This window comes from Cupressus sempervirens, chromosome 10, assembly GCF_028749045.1.
Source record: "Cupressus sempervirens isolate cs-2001-9-10 chromosome 10, ASM2874904v1, whole genome shotgun sequence".
Lineage (NCBI taxonomy): Eukaryota > Viridiplantae > Streptophyta > Pinopsida > Cupressales > Cupressaceae > Cupressus > Cupressus sempervirens.
The window spans coordinates 5904727-5924175 of NC_143127.1; the positions used below are offsets into that span (position 1 = coordinate 5904727).

Below are 19449 nucleotides of genomic sequence, written 5' to 3' on the forward strand. Positions count from 1 at the left end.
CAGCCTCCTGGTTTCAAGGTTGCTAGTAAAGAACATCAGGTTCTCAAGTTAGTGAAAGCTCTCTATGGTTTGAAATAGGCCGCTAGGGCATGGTACATGAAAATTGATAAGTACCTCAATGATCAAGGCTTCTAGAGGAGTTCTTTAGGCTCAAATTTGTACATCAAGACTACTAATAGCAACATCATCCTTCCGGTCATTTATGTAGATGATTTGATCATCCTGGTAGTTTAGCATCTTTGATTAAGGGAATCAAACAAGTTTATGCTAATCTCTTTATATGATTGATCTCAAGCTCATGCATTATTGCCTAGGCGTTGAGGTTTGACAGCAATCTTCTAGTATATTCATTTCTCAATCCAAATATGTCGAGGCTTTGTTAGACAAATCTTGTATGCAGGATTGCAAGCCTGCATCCACACCCATGGAGAAAGGTTTGAAGTTATCAACCAAGTTTGATTCTCCGCCAATTGATGATACTACATACAAGCAACTAGTAGGCAGCCTCATCTACCTCTCTACTACTAGACTTGATATTAGTTTTGCAATCAGCTACATCTCATGTTTTATGACAGCTCCTAAGGCTAATCATTGGATAGCGGCAAAGTGTATGCTTCGTTATGTTAAGGGCACTACAGATTATGGACTTCTTTACTCTCGGAGTTCTGATCCTAGAGTAAGTGGGTTCACAGATTCAGATTGAGTAGGTTCTATTGACAATAAAAAGTTGACAAAGGCTGAATACAAAGGGATGGTTAAGGCAGATTGTGAAGTTGTTTGGCTCCATTCGATGCTTGGGGATATGTAGGTGTCACCAGCATGACCGACTACTTCGTTTGTTGATAACGAAGGTGTTATCAAGTTAGCATGGAATCCAGTCTTCCATGAACGAACCAAGCACATGGATGTTCACAATCAACCAAAATATGGTTTTGTTCAATATCGTTCTTATTTCCAGTTTGAGTGATCATATTGGCAATTCTTCATGTGTTCGTGTTAACTTGTGCAATGATCATATCTTATCCTAGACCTATCTTCGATCACGTTCCCAATATCACGGCTCATTTGGATCGTTGTAGCTCATGTTGTGATTCATCTTCTCTCCAGTAGCGTTCTTGCTTATTTACAACCCATTGGTGAATCCCAACCTTGCGATGGAAATCTACAATTGGTGATGTTCTTGGTGCATGATTATATGTTCTTGGACCATGTGTAGAACTAATCTCAAATTACTGGAATTACACAGCTTACGGGTCAATTTCCTTATGATTTGGGATCTGCCCTATCTGTTATTATGTGTTTCCAGTTCTTGAGGAATGTAATTCTTCTTGATGCCAAATAGTGTTCATGATGCCTATATATTGTAACATGATCCATCTTAGGTAGATTAAGAGTTCAGTAATCAGAATAACATAGAATCAGATTTCTGACTGAAGATTGTAAGGCCTCAACCAAGCAGGCCTGATTATTCTGGCATGTAAAAAGGCATGTTGCCGACAGTTTGATCTTGTTCAATAAAGTAGATCTTGCATATTTCTCTCATCTTCCTTGTTCTTGCTCGCTGTGCTACTCTTGCTGTTTGGTTGGAGTGATCTCTTTGAGATCCCTCCATCCTTCTCTGCAACATCACTCCATAAAGCTCTGGCTTCTGTGGCTGCAAAGGGGAGTTTCTCACTTCATTGCATTTTGTTTTGCTTAGCATATCATAGTCCCTTTTTCACTCTTATATTCTAGTTATTTCTATTATCATTGTCTATTATTTCAAGGTTATGTATCACCAATTATCTGTCTATCTAGTTGTTGTGGAGGTGGAAACACCAAAACGAGGACTTCATTAAGGCAAGTCTCCAAACAGCCCGCAACATTTTTCGTTGTTTCCATCCATGCAGGTTTCATAGGAGGAAGAAGTGGAGCAACTGATCAAATTCGTCACTATTCTTCATTGTGAGAATATCTTTCTTTCGTTATTCTTTTTATTTTTGTCATTTCCAATATATGGTCACATTTCTTGTCTTCTATTATTACTTCAGTTCACTTTCTATTAGTTTAGTTATTGTCTTGACTTTCTACCTTGTCCTTTGTGTGCTGCCCGTACAAGATGAAAGTGCATTGCATGGACATTTTGCATCCGCATTGTTAACTTGTGCAGGTGTCAGATGCAGAAGCTTGCAGAGTCTAGTAATTAATCCTAACAGTTCGCTCTTTTATTTCCAATAATCAAAACATTGTTACCTGCAAGCCTAGTGTAGTTAATTCAGTTCTTACATTTGGCACAATATTTCACTAAAGCTCCAAAACATGTCCATCAATTAAGTTGTCTTGATCACCCTACCTCACCAGAGCACTAATAGAAGTAAGGTCACGCAAGGGCCAATTTGCTCCTTGGGATTTCATCAATCTCAAAGGTGATAAATTCCCTTCTTCACACTTACAAACTCAGTCTAGTAAGGGAATTGACATCAAGATCACTTAGAATACATTAGGATTAGCACACCAAGGTTGTCAAGGAATAGCCAGCAGTGCCTTGGTTTAACTCTAGTTCATGTTGTTTTAAAATAACTCATTAATGTGCATGAATCATAGAAGAGATAACACAGGCATATTCCTTCCAAACTACCTAGATGCTAGGACTTCTGCAAGTGCAACAGTAGGGAAAGAAACTTCTACAAGATCACAAACAAATGTCAAAAAACAAAACACAGTGCTGAAGCCACAGAGAGATCAACAGAATTGATTGAAAGATAAAGGAATACTACTCACGAATCTGATTTGGCTAAGCAGGATTGGGAAGAGCTCTTGAGAATTTATGGGCAGCTAGTATGGCTAATCAAGATCAAGATGTAGGCGCCAATTGTGCTGCTACTCCTATTAATCCAGTCACTCTCCAGTTTCACTGATCTACTGAAAAGATGAAGTGCCTATGAAAATTATTCCGTGCTCAACACTGCCAAATTTCTAAGGCCTTGCTAGTGACAATCTTGATATGTTTCTCAACAATTTCACGTGTTATGTCCAAGCTATTATTATATAAGCAATGCACAGAAGCTAAATAAATCTTGCATCTTAAAAGATGTAGTGTTATGCTGGTTCATGGAGCTTGGTGGTACACTATTCACACTTGTTTGGTCATGTTTTAAATGAATCATAAGGAAGAAGAGGAACTCGAAAATTATATGGAAGGACTTTGGTTTAGCTTGCAGCATTCAAGAAAACATGCTAGACTTGGAATCTTTGAAGATTATCTTTCTTCAGTGCATTAGTACTGGTTACAGGGAGGCTCTTATTTTAATACCGCTCGCAGCGTGTCTCGTTTACCTTTTTAAGAGATTTGCAAGCTTTTTCAATATTAGTCTTGCTATCTCAGAACATTCAAGAAAATCAGGGAATTGTTTCTCAAACGAAAGGAAATTGGTGACATACTAGAGGACCTCAAGACTAATTTCTTGAATTCTATGGCAACTCAGGTTGGCAGTATATTCTTGAGGAAAGAACAAAAAAGAATTGAGAAATCCTTAGTTATATTTTGCTCCATATACTGTAACCAACACCCTAACAGCAATTGCCCATTTGATTTCAAGAATCTAGCAAGATCATAAAACTTGAGTTGCTGCTGCAAGAAATAGCAGATAAGATGCAGAAGAACTTAACATCCACGAGGCTATAAACAGCTTATGAGACAGCCAACCTTGCCATTTGGTCTAATTTTGATCCTTTTCCTATAGGAGGAGATAGTGAGCATACCTATTCTCAATAGTCTGCTTTCTGAATAAATTGAGCCAAGAAACAGCTGTCGTTATATTGGCATGCTTGTCTCTAATGTCCTTGAAGTCATCAAACTCCATAATAAAGTGATTTGTTACTCCACAACACAATAGTACAAAAATACAAACCCTTTATTCCCATGCTTCTTCAGGTCTTTTCCACTACCCTGTTTCACATCAGAGTTGATGAGAGTTGATTCTTAATTGAGCAATAAGACTTGGTTCTCCATGCAATATAAGCTGCTATATAAAATTCTTTTATAAATCACGCATGGGGTTGAACTCTTCAGGATGATACTTCTTCTTTCTCCCTAACACTTTACCCTATATAAACTTGCCGAACTTATCCTTTGTTAAGCAAGAGGCAAATCAAGGCCACACCCTCAAGATATGCCAAGAGATTTTCAATATACAAATTCTTATTACAATCAAATGGGGACTCTTTTGAATGTTATCCTTAACCAAAAGGATAGTCAATAGTGAGAGGCAACAATCATGACCTAATCAATATCAGCAATAGCCTAACCAATATCAACAATCACAAATTCAACAATAGCAACAACCATACAGGGTAGTCAACAATCTTGGCCACAAGAATACTCAACTTTCCATATCCAAACAAAGCCTTTTGCTACCACCACCCAACAATCATCCATTACCATCATCATTACCCCCTAAAGCTCAACAACGATGAATCAGCTGAGACAATCAATAATAAAGAAATGACAAGATATCCAACATATCTGGTGAATGCAATGGATGTAAATGGATTGCATTTTGGATATGGACAGATAGTAGAAGGAGCATCTCATCCCATTATCATAAAACCAAAAGAATTTATGGATTCCCATCCTGATCCCGATCCTGAAGAGAAAATTCCATTTCCTGCACCTCAATCATTTGTGGAATCTGCATCATCTGTTCCTCCTTTTTCTTAAGCCAAGCAAACCAAACTGAGGTCCGAGGAATTGGACTCACAAACTGGTTCCAAACAAGTCCCAATAGGTAGACTCGCCAGGTCTATGAAATATAGGTTAAAAAATGCATTAAAATTTAAATTTGAAAATGCTAAATGTTATAGTGTGCAAGTCAAATGTTTTTTTAAGGTTTGGCAGAATTTTGCAGGATGATTAAAAATGACAAAATTATGAAAAATGCAGCTGCCCCTCCACCCCACTTGTTAAAGTTTATTTATTAAAGGGTGCGTGATATTAGTTTTAAATTCTTAAGAGTTTCTATATTTCATGGTTTTTTTTAATTTGCCAAATCTTAACACCCAAATGTGTTATTTTATTGATATTAAATGATTTTGACAACAATCTTCAGACACCTTTTGCATGGTCCACCTTCTAAAGCTGAATGAAAAAATGCAATTCAGTATATGATTAACAAACTAACCAGAGGTAACTAGTACTATCTCCTTGTAAGTTTCACTAATCCAGGCAGCCTTATCCTCACAATATAGATCTGCAAGACCATAAAGAACTAACTCTCATGATTTCCAATGGACAATGGAGGAAAAAGATCCACCACAAAGGGGATGAGCTTCTATTTATAGCAAAAGGAGGCAATGCAATGAGTGATTGGCATTTGTCCCTTTTGACTACACTGTCATTTTGTGTTTTCCCTTTGCACGCAAAACCAATAAAATCTCATATGCAAAATAATTACAAATGTTGGCAGCATAAGTGTTTAACGTGCATTGCAAAGCATGACTATTGTGTTGGGATCTCTCCTACAAAATATTATCAAACAGAAAATTAACATGTGAAGCAATCCAAAATTGTTCAGAAAATTGCTGCAATTATACTTATATTGATATATTGAGAGAACAAGTATCATAGACCTCTTTGAGGGAGCAACCTCCTTAAAAGAAAAGCTCTATAACAAAATATAATTAGTAGATGATCTTTCCATGCTACCCTCAGGGGCAACCGATGTTAGATAAATCTGACCACTTAAAATGAGCTTGACATTATCACAAGCTTATGTGATGCGGTGCGATAATTCTACATGTATTATTAATCTAATGACTATAATAAAATTATTAGAATGCTGAGAATAGTAAAGGGGTAGCAAAATTATTACAATGCTGAGAATAGTAAAGAGTTAGGGTATAAGCATCCTAACCAGAGTTACAAAATACACCATGACTTACCCAAATTTGACAAGTCCTAAGCCAAGTAAACCAAATTGAGGCACAAGGACTCGGACTCACAAACTGGTTCCAAACAAGTCCCAATTCCTAGACACGCCAGGTCTATGAAAAATAAAGTAAAAAATGCATTAAATTTGAGAATGCTAAATGTTATAGTGTGCAAGTCAAAAAAAATTTAAGGTTTGGCAGACTTTTGCAGGATGATTAAAAATGACAAAATTATGAAAAATGCAGCTGTCCCTCCACCCCGCTAGTGGCATTGTTTACAGAGCCCCAAAAGAGGCATTGCCAATTGATCCCACTAAGGGCACTACCTCCAAATCCTTACTCCAGTTTAAAAAACCAAAAGTATGTTTTTGGGCCATGTTGAGTGGAAAAACATGATTTTATTCTTTATACTTTTTTTCAATTAAATTTCTAGTAATAAAATTATGTTTATACTTCTAGGTAGTTGAGTCAAACCCTATCCTAAGCAATACTCCTAAAGCTACAACAGCATTTGCAGACATATTAGAGATAAAAGCACAAGACTCCAATAGAACTAGTAATGTTGGGCTGAGCAATATCTCCTCCTTTCTACCATAGATATTGTCCCCATATTGTTATTTTTGTTTTTGATGAAGTGAAAATCATAATCCATGACTTTTATACACCTAAAATACTTGACAATATTTACATGTTTAAAATTGTTGCTTCTTTTAGTAAATTCGCTTTTATGCTCGTGTGATCAATGTACAGTTGTGTATGTGATTCAAAGTAACTTATAATTGATTAATTTTGTGTCTTAAAATTTATTCAATGTTACACGGGACTCGCACCCCCCTCCCAAACCTCGGAGTACCTATCCCCAATACGTCCCCACACCGGGTACTCGCGTACCCAAGTACCCCCACCTCCGCCATTCTGCGACCATGTTGCCGCTGGAATGGGGACTTGGGATTTCTATTTGATTTTTAATTTTTGAATGTTACTATTGGGTATGTGATATGTTACTATGTTGAATGTTCAATGGTTCTAGTTCATGTTGATATTTTGCTATGTTCAAGTGTTTTAATTTGGTATGTTCTACTAAAACATCATTTCATAACAAGCATTTCAAGTTCTATATGTATACTATACAACGTCCCTCCCTATCCCTTCCTCCCCTTGCCGTCATCCCCCCGTCGTCCTGAAAATGAGGACCATTTTCCCCCCGTCCCGGAAACTCGTTTGAACATCCCGTCGTCCCAACGTACCCCAGTACTAGTGTTATATTGAGTTTATTTAGTAAAGGGTGAATGATATTAGTTTCATACTCTTAAAAAGTTTCCATATTTCATTATTTTATTAATTTGCCAAATCTTAGCTGACTCTGGACACCAGATTCAATGCTGGATCAAAAATCAACTTGCCAAGTCTGCATCAAATCTGTATTTTCTAACTATGGTCCTCACTCCTAACTTATCCTTCCTCATTTTAAAGCATGGTCCTCAAGGCTTGAATTATGCAAATTATCATTGAAGCTAGTGTAAAAGTACTCAAATGTTCTTTTGATTGCAATCCTTGCCACTAAAGCAAAACCTTTGGGATCCATTACGAAATAACCACAATCGTTGACCCAAAGTAGCCTGTGGCTCAAAGTGCTGAAGAAATGTGGATGTGTTTACCAAGGAGCTTTTTAGACATGAGACATAGGAAACATGATGTATTTTCAAGGATGAAAGGAGATCCAATTTGTAAGCCACTTTGCCCACCCAATATAGTATCTAGAAGGGGGCATATAATCAGGGTGCTAACTTCCCTCTACCCCTAAGCATGAGAGATGTCCACTTATATGGTTGACGACCTAGGAAAACCATGTCCCCTTTAATAAATGTCCTACTATTTCATAGGGTTCTAAGTCAAGGTCGAATTGTCCATGAGATTTGTTGGTGTAAATAAGTATTTACTTATTACACTTACTTAAGTTTACTTAGGTTATTGCATTATTTAATTATTTTGCATTATTTTATTATTATTTTAGGTGAGACACTTAGGAGTTTGTCTGCAACTCTAATTATACACATGGTGTCTACAACACAAGAGTATGCATCATTCACTGAGTTATCATGATGACAACACAGTTATCCGCAATCCTCATTTAGCACATGTTGTCTACACCACTGATTTGCGTGCTACACCATTGTAGGCTTATCTTCACATCATCGCACTTAATCCCATACTTAATGGAGGATAACCCATATCTGGTGGACATGTGCCTGGTTGTATGACATATCATGATGTTGACTTCTATGCATTATATTCAAGCACTCCTAGTGTAGTCTAAAGCAGTTATTGAATGAATATCGTCATTCTGATCATACTCTGTCTATTTTGGTCTACTGTGTGCTTGTGTTGAGTTCTTTAGTTCTTAGGTGAATTCTGGCCTAAGCCAAATTCTTACATGGTATCAGAGCTGAGGGAGATTCTCTACACGTAGCCGTTTGAGACCGTTCATGCTTTAGCACCTCGACACAAATCTGGGGGATCCGCAGAAATTGGAAGCGTCTAAAACCAGATCTAACCTCACCATTGTGTCCGGAGTGTCGATTCGGTGAAGATCGACTATAAATTTGCCTATATTGGGTGAAAGTTGATCGTGAGGCAAAAAAAATTTGCAAATCGGAACCCGAAGGCCTCGATTTGCAATTGGGTATGGTCATTTTATTTGATCTGATTGTTAGATTTTCGGATCTGCATTCAATTTCTTCTTTGCAATTTATTTCCATATCTGGTATTTTTAGAATTATTTTTCAAAATTCTTCCCAGGCAGAGAAAAAAAAATTTTGCGGAACCGAGCAATGACACCCCGGCTCGGCTTTGTATTTTTGGTGGGATTTTATTTAATTCGCAAGGTATATAATCCGCGGGCATAATCACTGTGAGCATCTCTGCGCTCAGCCGTACCATACAATAATTGGGCGCGGGTATTAATTTTTCCAGCAACCGCAAAGAGAGCACGGCAATCACACTGCACAAATCCTGGCGGCTTCTTTGTTTGGCTTGTGCGTAGGGCAGGTTTTAAACTTCAATGGAGTTCCCACTCCCACCATATATAAAAGTCCCTCCAGCAACAAAAACAAAATCCAACAGGGCGCCCAATCTCCGACAATGGCAAAAAAAAGAATTTCTTCCAACGACCTCTGAACAGTCTGGCCACTGCAAAAGGTCACCTGCACTTCGTCAGACCTACCAATGGACACGTGGCCTCCACACTTCATCCAGGTCTGCGGCACGATCTACACGCGGCGCGATCTGCACGTTGCCACGCAGCACCCACCACAATAGCCCTCACTCCACGCGGCAGCTGATAACGCACTTCTGCGGACCATGTCATAGGCTCAGACAATACAATCATCATCCGACTCGGCCATCCACATCTAAATTTTCCGTATGTCTGTACAATACGGACAATGACGTGTACCATCCGTGCTACCACGTCATCCAATGGGTTTGTTTCTGCTGACGTCATTCTATCTCTGATCCTAAATTTGACGCCCGTTTGGACGTCATTCCAAGGCAATTTTTAACTCCTACGACGGCCGTATGACCGTCAAATTTAACCTCGTATTTCACTGATGCAACCCCTCTCCAAATCAATTTTGGTTTTTGCAGTCCGACTTCGGGAGGCCATAACTCGAACATCAGGACTCCAAATCAGGTGCAATTTTTTTTGGAATTGGGTAGAATTTTCTAAATTTTTCAGTGGTCCAACTATTTTCTGGTTTTGGTGCACGGATTGTTCAAAATTTGCATTTTTTGGCGACTGTACCTGGATAATCTTGCATTTTGCAACTTCAAATGCTCCGTATGGTCACATCTAGAGTCGAAAACAGGTTCTATTTTTTTTGAAAGTGCGTATTTTTTCGTCTACTTTCCAGATCTGGCATCAGATTGTAGCATTTTGTGGACAAATTGTTACTTTCAGTAATAGGGCCTTTCTTTGCTTTGTAATGCTTCAGAATTGTAGCACATTGTAAAGTTTCAGATTTGTACTCTATTAAGAGGTTGTAACAAGCAAAATCAGAAGTCCACGAAGGCCAAAATTGGCAAGTGGCCCATTGTAATCGCACTACTGATAAAGTGCCCAAAGCATCTATTTTGGAGGGGTTTCTTGATTTAGTGAAAAGGGGGGGTGTTCTTGGTGTTGTGTTCTCTCTTTTCTGCACTTTTCTTTCATTTTCTGCATTATGGGCAACTTTGAGTTTCCTAAATTAACTCCTCATAACTATGCTTCGTGGTCAATCAAAATGTGGTATCACTTAATGCATAATAGAGTTTCACAATATGTAGATGGTACTCTTTCTAAACCAGCAAGTGATAATGTATCAACAAGTGAAATTTCAAATTGGGTAGCCATGGATAGGAAAGCCCTAGGTGATATATGTTTGGGGGTAGATGATAAGATCATGTATCAAATCAAGAAATGTACTACATCCAAGGAAGCTTGGGATACCCTCGAAAGCCTATATGGTAAAGTGTCTGAAGAGGATGTGTTCAAAATTGAAGATGAGCTTGTCTCCTTAGATCCTAAGTCATATGACTCCATACAAGATTTCATCATCAAGGTAAATGAATTAAGGACAAAGCTTACTAATTGTGGGAGTTTATCAAAGATGACAGACTGATCTATCTCATCCATAACAAGCTGCCATCAGAATATTCCACATTTGTATCTTTTTTTAACACCTCAAAGACTACCTTAGGGTCTGCCTACAAGAAAGTCACTTTTGATGAATATGCAAAATTGTTGGATGATGAAGAAAAGAAGTTGAAATCAATGGGGATTCTCAAATCACCTCAATCCAAACCATTGGTGGCCAACAATGAGGGTTCTCGAAATTTAGCTGGACAATCTTCAAATAAAGGAAAGGGTAAGAAGAAGTGGAAGAAAGATAAATCAGAGGATGCAAAAAAGACAACACCACAATCAAATCAACAAGGCAAGTCCTCAAATTCCAACAAGAAGGGGGACAACAACAATAAGGAAAAGAAGAAGTGCGCAAATTGCAAGAAATTGGGTCATGAAGAGCATGAGTGTTATCTTAAAAAGATTGATGATTTGACTAACATCTTGAAGAGACATAATGTTCCATTGCCTAATGCTTACAAGGATAAAGGGTCGCCTTCAGATTCAAAGGGCAAAGGGCAAGCACTCATGGCAAATGCAAACTCTTCAAAGGAATGGATATTTGACTCAGGTGCCTCATATCACATGGGTTCTTCAAGAGAGGTTTTTTCTTCATTGAATCACTCAAAGGTACCGCACATCTTCATGGGGAATAATAGTAAAATGGAAGTTGAAGGGAAAGGAAACGTGGAGATGGAAAATGGAGAGTTTCAAGAGGTTCTCTATGTTCCAAACCTAAGTTCAAATCTCCTATCAATCTACCAAATCACTCACCTTGGAGATGGACATAGAGTTGAGTTCCTTCCAAACTCAGTAAAAGTGCACAGTCTCAGAGATGATTCCTTGGTTGCAATGGGGAAAGTGAATGATCACAAGAGGTTGTACTCTTTCTCTCATTTTGTGCCCAAGTCTCCTTCAAAGGCCTTGTTATCTCAATTAAATTCAAACATGCAATTATGGCATGAGCGGTATGGTCATCTTGACTATTGCTATCTTTAGCAACTTTGCACATACCACATGGTGAAAGGTCTACCTCAAATCAACTTTTCTAAGGGTGAATGTTCAACAGATTCAGTGGATATGCATCCAGAAGGGAAGTTACAAAGAGGGAAATCTTCTAGAGCAACAAGTATTCTACAGATGGTTCACATGGTATTAGCAGGTCCTTTTGCATTCAGCCAGGGTCGCTACATACTCACCTTAGTTGATGACTTTTCAAGGTTCACTTGGGTATACTTTCTTCATAATAAGAATGAAGTGTTGGACACATTTCTAGCCTTCAAGACTCATGTAGAACAAAAATCCAAAAAGGCCATCAAAGTACTCAGAATGGACAATGGAAGCATGGATGTGAACAAAAGACTTAAGTACTTTTGCAGACATGAGGGAATTGATCTTCAAACTCCACCAACATTCAGTCCGCATAAGACAGATGTTGCAGCATTGAGGATCCGAACTCTTAAGTTGCATGATTCATGCCAAGTCTCTCGATCCATCATTAGAAGTCGAAGCAATCTCAAGTGCCACTCACATTCTTAATCGTTCTCCTCATCCAGCCTTAGATGGCAAAACTCCTTTTGAGGCATGGTACGGCAAAAAACCTATTGTGACACACTTCAGGGTCTTCGGTTGTCCAACATGGGCAAAGCTATCTTCCAGGGGATGCAAGGCACAGTCATCTTGGCCTTGTACTTTCATTGGTTATGAAGACGGTGTGAAGGCATATAGACTTCTAGATCCAGAGACTCATCAGATTTTTGTGGGGAAGGATGTACATTTTGAGGAAAGTTCTCCCAGTTTGTCCTCTACTCCTCTTTGCACATCATACAGTGCGGATATTGATAGTGATTTCAGCGATAGTGCTTCAACAGATTCAGACACATGGGGTTCTATTGATAGTTACAATGAGAGGTCACTACATCAGTTCAGTCCACATGCATACATAGCCACAGTGATAGGTCCAGAATAGCAGGGTACATCCAGTCTTCCAGATACAGGTTCAATGACAAATTTGGGAGATAGTATTCATGATCTACCTCTTCTTCTTGATGCAGAATTACCTTCTTCAGTTGTCACGAGGGTTACATCAGACTCTCTTGTTCATTCTCTACATGATCGATCCTCACAGGTTGAAGTGATTGTGAATACTTATGATCAGCAATTGCAGCAGGGTTCTTCATTAGTTGCAGGGACAGACAGTTCTTTGAGACCAGTTCTTCAGCCAGTTGAGCAAGTTTCAAAGACATCACTTATTCATGGGATTCTTTCCACACACAGCGGAAGCGTCTCATTTGTACCCTTGGCATTGTTTCTTCCTAAGGGGAGGAACACCATTCTGCAGTCTTGGATCCGCTTCTTCATTAGAGCAGTCACTGTTCGGCATTCTTCTTTGGGGGGGGGAGCCTATCCTGTCTCTCTTCCTCTTCTCATCATTCTCTTATGTATATACTGGATGTATGTCATAATGGGGGGGTCTTGATTACTCCATCCATCCATGCATCCCTGTTTATCTCTCTTTTTGGGGGAGGGTTTTTCCCACGAGGTTTTCCCTCTTTCCCCGCTTTATGGGAGATTGCATATCATTATGTACATGGGTACCTAATATGGCCTAATAGCCAGGACCCATTCTGCATTGCATCTTAGATTTCGTAAGCTTAAGGGCATTCCCCTAAGTTGCACTTAAGGGGGGTTGTTGGTGTAAATAAGTATTTACTTATTACACTTACTTAAGTTTACTTAGGTTAATGCATTATTTAATTATTTTGCATTATTTTATTATTATTTTAGGTGAGACACTTAGGAGCTTGTGAACTCTCATTGAGTTACGCAACTCTAATTATGCACATGGTGTCTACAACACAGGAGTATGCATCATTCACTGAGTTATCATGATGACAACACAGTTATCCGCACTCCTCATTTAGCACATGTTGTCTATACCGCATCATTCACTGAGTTATCATGATGACAACACAGTTATCCGCACTCCTCATTTAGCACATGTTGTCTATACCACTAATTTGCATGCTACACCATTGTAGGCTTATCCTCACATCATCGCACTTAATCCCGTGCTTAATGGAGGATAACCCATATCTAGTGGACATGTGCCTAGTTGCATGACATATCATGATGCTGACTTCTATGCATTCTAGCTCTCCTGAGGCCTTTATATTCAGGCACTCCTAGTGTACTCTAAAGCAGTTATTGAATGAATATCGTCATTCTGAACATACTCTGTCTATTTTGGTCTACTGTGTGCTTGTGTTGAGTTCTTTAGTTCTTGGGTGAATTCTGGCCTAAGCCAAATTCTTACAACATTTCCAAGGAGATAATCTCAACTGCAAAAAGTGGAATTGACAACCTACACCTCGAAATTGCCTGGCAAGAAGGAAGCAAGAGATGGTGAAAGTTGGTCATACAACATCATATGGCATCATCTTGGTGGTAAAATGATATAAATGTTGTAGTGTCATTCCACAAGGGGTAACCATTTGTATTTGTTGTTTTAAAAAATAAGTATTTATTGATTTTCTTTGATTAACCATCAGTTTGGAGCAAGGAAACCTGGGGACGTGTCCCCAGCCCTTTCTGATACTTCCCTATGTCCAGGACATCCCAAGGACAGGCGGTGTCCTCTAGCAGTTTCTAAAATGTGGTAAACAGCAGGACATGTCCCATAAACACGGAGACAACAACAATTCTCAAAGGGGACTGCCCACAGTCCTGCTTTTCCCAGAAAAATTAAAAAGAAACACTCAAATGCTTTAAAAAAACATTTTCTTGTTTCTTTCTGTGGGTCCCCACTCCTCAGCAATAGTGTGAAGTGTTTGATAAATGTCATACACATTAAATTGCATATGCCAGTCCTAACAGCAGCAACATGAAATATGGTCTTTCATGTGATTCAATTTCTGCATTAAATTTCTGATTTCAAAGATTACCAGAGACTAAAATTGCAGCTCTGATCCTAGAGAAATTTGCAGACAACTTATTGTTACAGAGGATCCTTGAACAAGTGACTAGCTCCTAGGAGCTATTAGTGATGCTTCAAAAGAATTGTGCTTTAACTAGCCTCAATAGCGTATGAATGAGCATTGAAACTGATTTCTAACCTTCAAAGATTTACAACAAGATTGAAACTGGTCTGATTTCAAGAATTGAAATCAACACATGAACACCAAAGTGGCTACAATTCTATCATCAATGAGGACTAGAAGTGAAGCTTCCACACATGCTAAGTTGAATTAAGATTTGAGTTCTGCTGATTTGTTTGATTATGGCTCTCATGTGAACTCTCAAGTTAACATAAATGTTATCAAATAAGGTTCTATATTGTTTATATTCACGCTTTAATAAATATCAATGTTAAAATTATCAAATGAATATTTAAAATTTTCACTATTTTTTATATAGCCATCCCCAAAATGACTCAAAATTTTGGGGGCTCAGAACCCATCCCCCCTTCCCAGAAACTCGGACTAACATAGGTTTGCAGGTGATATACCTAGGTCATTTTTAGTTGCACTCCCTACAACTTGAATAGATCTGACCAAAAGTTACCAGTGAAAGTAGGGTCATGATCAAAGGCAATGGAAATAAGCAATCCATGGAGGTTGAAGATTCTATTTGTTGACTTGGTGGTCAGCACCTCCTTCAGGATTTGCGACATGGCTTAAATGCCTCTTGTAAATCTGGGTAAGTTTGTTGTTTGTGACGTTCGTTGATAGCTCGAGCTTTTGGCACAATAGCAAACATACCAACAATTGGTATCAGAGCCTTGGGTCACGGATTCGAATCTTGAGAGGTCTCCTTCATTCCGTCATTGTGGAACCCCCAATCGGTGCTGAGGGGGAGATTGTTGACTTGGTGGTCAGCACCTCCTTTAGGATTCGCGACATGGCTTAACTGCCTCTCGTAAATCTGGGTAAGTCTGGTGTTTGTGACGTTCGTCAATAGCTTGAGTTTTTGGTGCAACGGCAAACATACCAACTCTATCATGGAAGAATTGGGTAACAATAAATGTGAGGTCTCCTTCATTCCATCAGTGTGGAACCCCCAGTGGGTGTTGAGGGGGAGATTGTTGACTTGGTGGTCAGCACCTCCTTCAGGATTCGCGACATGGCTTAGCTGCCTCTCGTAAATCTGGGCAAGTCTGGTGTTTGTGATGTTCGTTAATAGCTAGAGCTTCCAGCACAACGGCAAACATACCAACACTATCATGAAAGAATTGGGCAACAATAAATGTGTGATAAGGATAAGCCACTGAACAAAAGTAGCATACTTGGGCATGATCAACCACCACCCAAACAAATGACTTGCCCTTCACTTAAGCAATCCTTCAATAAAATTCCGGGTTACATAGGTCCATATTGCCATTGGAATTCATAGCAAGAAAGTAAAGTTTGTTAATCCTTTTTGTTGTTAGCATGCATCACATTTCACAACATTTTTTATGACATTTTTCATACCTACCCAAAAAAATTGTATTTAATTATTTTCCTGAAATGCTGCTGAGGATTATCCCCCTCATCTTTTTATTGTTTTGTTTTTCTATTGCATGTGCAGGTACAATACGCTAATGCTCCTGTACACAGTGGTACTGTGGATATATGTGGCATGCCAGCACACAAATGGTGCTAACAGAGGTAGCTCATAGATGACATAGGTTGCACTCTGATCAATAGCCACTTCACGGAATGATTTTCTTGGGTTTGTTCCTAGTGATCATTTTCAAGATTGTAAGAAATATTTCCGCAAATGTTACTAAGGAATTAATATTAAGCCCCTCTTCTTTTTATTGTTTGGTTTTTCTTTTATGGGAATAGTTCATTTCACTTTAACATGCATCGCAGACTTTTGTGTCTACTTACAGTCAGTGTCATGTGAATTTATATATTTTACTATATTTGGAGTTACACTTTTCTGGTAAACCCTCTTTAGTTTCAGTCTCAAATAGAAAATGCTGTAAGTGCTCTTTTAAATACTACTTGTTAAATGTGCCTCTGAAACCCATTGGCTTATTCTGGGCATTCATGAACATCGAAGTTGCATAGATGTGTACAGAGTAGTATGCAACACACTATACAGGTATAACACTTGTTGGGATATTGCAATTTTTTAAAATCTCTCATACAATTTTTGTACAAGTCTTCCAAAATATTACCAAAAACCAGAATATTCAAAAAAGCAAAATACTATATGTAATTTTCTTTAGCCCTGTTTTCTCAGATTGGAGGAAGTGGGCTCAATATTACATACTTTTTTCTGACTGAGACCAGATATAGCCGAGTTCAACTAAAGATATCAGGATGTATAAGAGATTTATCCAGTTCAATTGTACTTGGATCCATGTCATCTATTCACATAGACTGCATCTGACATTGAAGATATCTAGTAGCTTGAATAGGATTTATTCAATACGAGCACCATATCAACCCCATACCCCATAGACCCATGAAGACAATGCCTATTTCCAGGACAATAATCAGGATAAAATCTACCTGCAAATAAATCTTGTTCATTTCCATCCTCAAACGGAATGGCCATTATTCCTGAATAAAGAAAGCCTGGAGAAATAATCCTGAACAATCATGGTATTCAAAGCAGGTTTGTTCATGAAACAGAAGAGGTTGAATGTAAGATTCAATCCCTAAGAAGACAGTCAATTACACTGTAGTTTGGTAATGTATGGAGGCTCAGATTATAGGTTATCTTTTATGCATTTACATCTGCTATTCTGAGAGGACATCCCAACATGACACTGTTTAAACCAGCAGTAGATTATAAAAAAAACATGAGAATCTCAATACCTAAGGATCAAGTTTAGCACTCCCTAATTTTAGAAGGCTTCTCAAATTCTATAAAGAATGAGGTTTAATCATCAAACAGAAAAAGTTGAGCGTATGATTTAACCCCTAGGAAGATAGGCAATTGTACTGTAGTTTGCCAATGTAAGAAAGTTCAGATTATAAGTTAGCTTTCATACGTTTAGGTCTGCTAGTCTGAGAGAACTTCCCAACATCATATTGTGTACACTAATACAAGACTGCACAAAAAGTTTGGTAAAGAATCTCACTCACTAAGGATCAAGCTCAGCACTCCCCAATTTAGATGATTTCTCAAATTGTAGAAAGAATTTCCCCTTTTCAATATGTAATTTGAGCTAATACTTAACAACTATATTTTACAGGTTTTGAATAACTTCAGCATTAATACACCTCCCTTGGGCAAGTGACCACAGCCAATGGTCCTGTAGCTCAAATGGGTTACAATTAACAAGGTAGTTCATTCACAAAATCTCATAAGTAGATTGTCTATGACTTCCTGCACCAGTCTAGCCTCGCTATCATAGTGATATCAGGTTTATCACTCCAGTGAGCATCATCTGCTCTTCTTCAAAGACTTCTAGGCATCTATATACTCACGCCTACTGTGTTCTATAAGCAGATTGTAATTGCACAGAATCAATCATTAATGTTGTTTGGCTAGGTAATTTTCAATGATATTAAATGTCCCCTTTAATACATTGTGTGATAAGCTTGGCCCACATTCTTAAAGTTTGTAAACTTGTCACATTACGCCATAGTATAGCCGTATAATCTGTTGAAGTTATGCCACGTAACTGCAGCGAGAAGGATTTGAAAATGGACTCCAATTCAAATTATATTATTTGTGACAGACTCCAGGCTGTTCTTGAAATATTGACCTCTAACACCTATAATTGATTTTTTGAAATGAAAATATTTGCCAGCTATTCTATAATTATAAAAAATTTGGTCCGTTTAATGGTCCCCCTATCTGTTTCATATAGGATGCATCCCCACTGTAGTACGAATCTGCTGTAGTCCTGCACAAGGCAATTGAGGGGGGTAGAGCTCGAAGTCCAAATGTTGCAATTCAAATTAAGTTGATAGAACCATTTTTCCATAGATATAAATATGCGGCAAATATCATGCAACGAAAAGCAGACCTAAACTGTTGCATAAAACTAGATGTTGCTGAACTTATGTGCCCTAATTCAACTTTTCCTAAAATAGAAGTGGATGCAAATAAGATTGTACCTGATGCTTCTTCTCCTTCTTTCTCTCATTCCTCTTAGCAGACTTCGTCTTGTGTTTGGTATCTGCTATTGGGTCGTACCCAGGTGGTACTTCAGGCATTGATTTTCTCAACTGGGCATTTATAATAGCTACTAAAATCAGATTCAAGCAGAGCAAAAGGAAGACACAAGAAGAGATTAAGGCAATCGAGTGGAAAGAATAAATGATGGTTGATCAATACCAGGGCGCCTTTGGACTGATAAATGGCCACTTCATCCTGAGGTACATAACCAGCTCTGATTCTGATGGGCTTTCTAAGAGTGCCATCAGGCCTCCTTGTTGGTGCTAATATCCGCTCCCCTTCCTTGAGAGATATGCCCATCGACAGAGAAGAAGCTGCTTCCTCTGTGTCCATTTGATGCTTCCTAATTAACTCAACATCACATCACATCATATGAACCACGCTATTTTTTTTCTGCCCTCCCTTCTCAACAATTCTAAGAGAAAAGCAAAAGCACAGAAATATGATGAGATGCAGCACAGAGCCGCAGCACTTTATTCAGAAGACCTAAGAAACACGACGACGATAGTGAGAACACAATGATGTTCTTGAAAATTTTGCAGTTCACACTGACAATTTAGTGGGACTAGATGAAAAAGCAAAGCTGATTTGTGGAATTATTAAAGATCAAAAAGAAAACACCCTTTGTTCCAACCATTTAGTATTTGTATTTTAAGCAATCGTTTTATAGGGTTTTATTATTATTGATATTGAAAAAGGAAGAATTGGCCGAAAAAAATTAAAAATTAAAAGTTATTATGGCATCCCTATTCAGTTAA

At 38.3% G+C, this 19449-nt stretch overlaps 1 protein-coding gene across 1 annotated transcript in view; it reads right to left on the reverse strand.

Annotated features, from left to right (window-relative positions):
- PYM (partner of Y14-MAGO) overlaps positions 1-19138 on the reverse strand; it is a 65488-nt gene extending 46350 nt beyond the window's left edge. The window contains exons 1-2 of the mRNA XM_089803396.1: positions 18851-19138; positions 18631-18741 (exon numbers count right to left, since the gene is read on the reverse strand). Coding sequence (XP_089659522.1) covers positions 18631-18741; positions 18851-19024 — 285 coding nt within the window. The 5' untranslated portion in view covers positions 19025-19138. The remainder of the gene's footprint in view (positions 1-18630; positions 18742-18850) is intronic.
- Between the last annotated feature and the right edge of the window lie 311 nt (positions 19139-19449).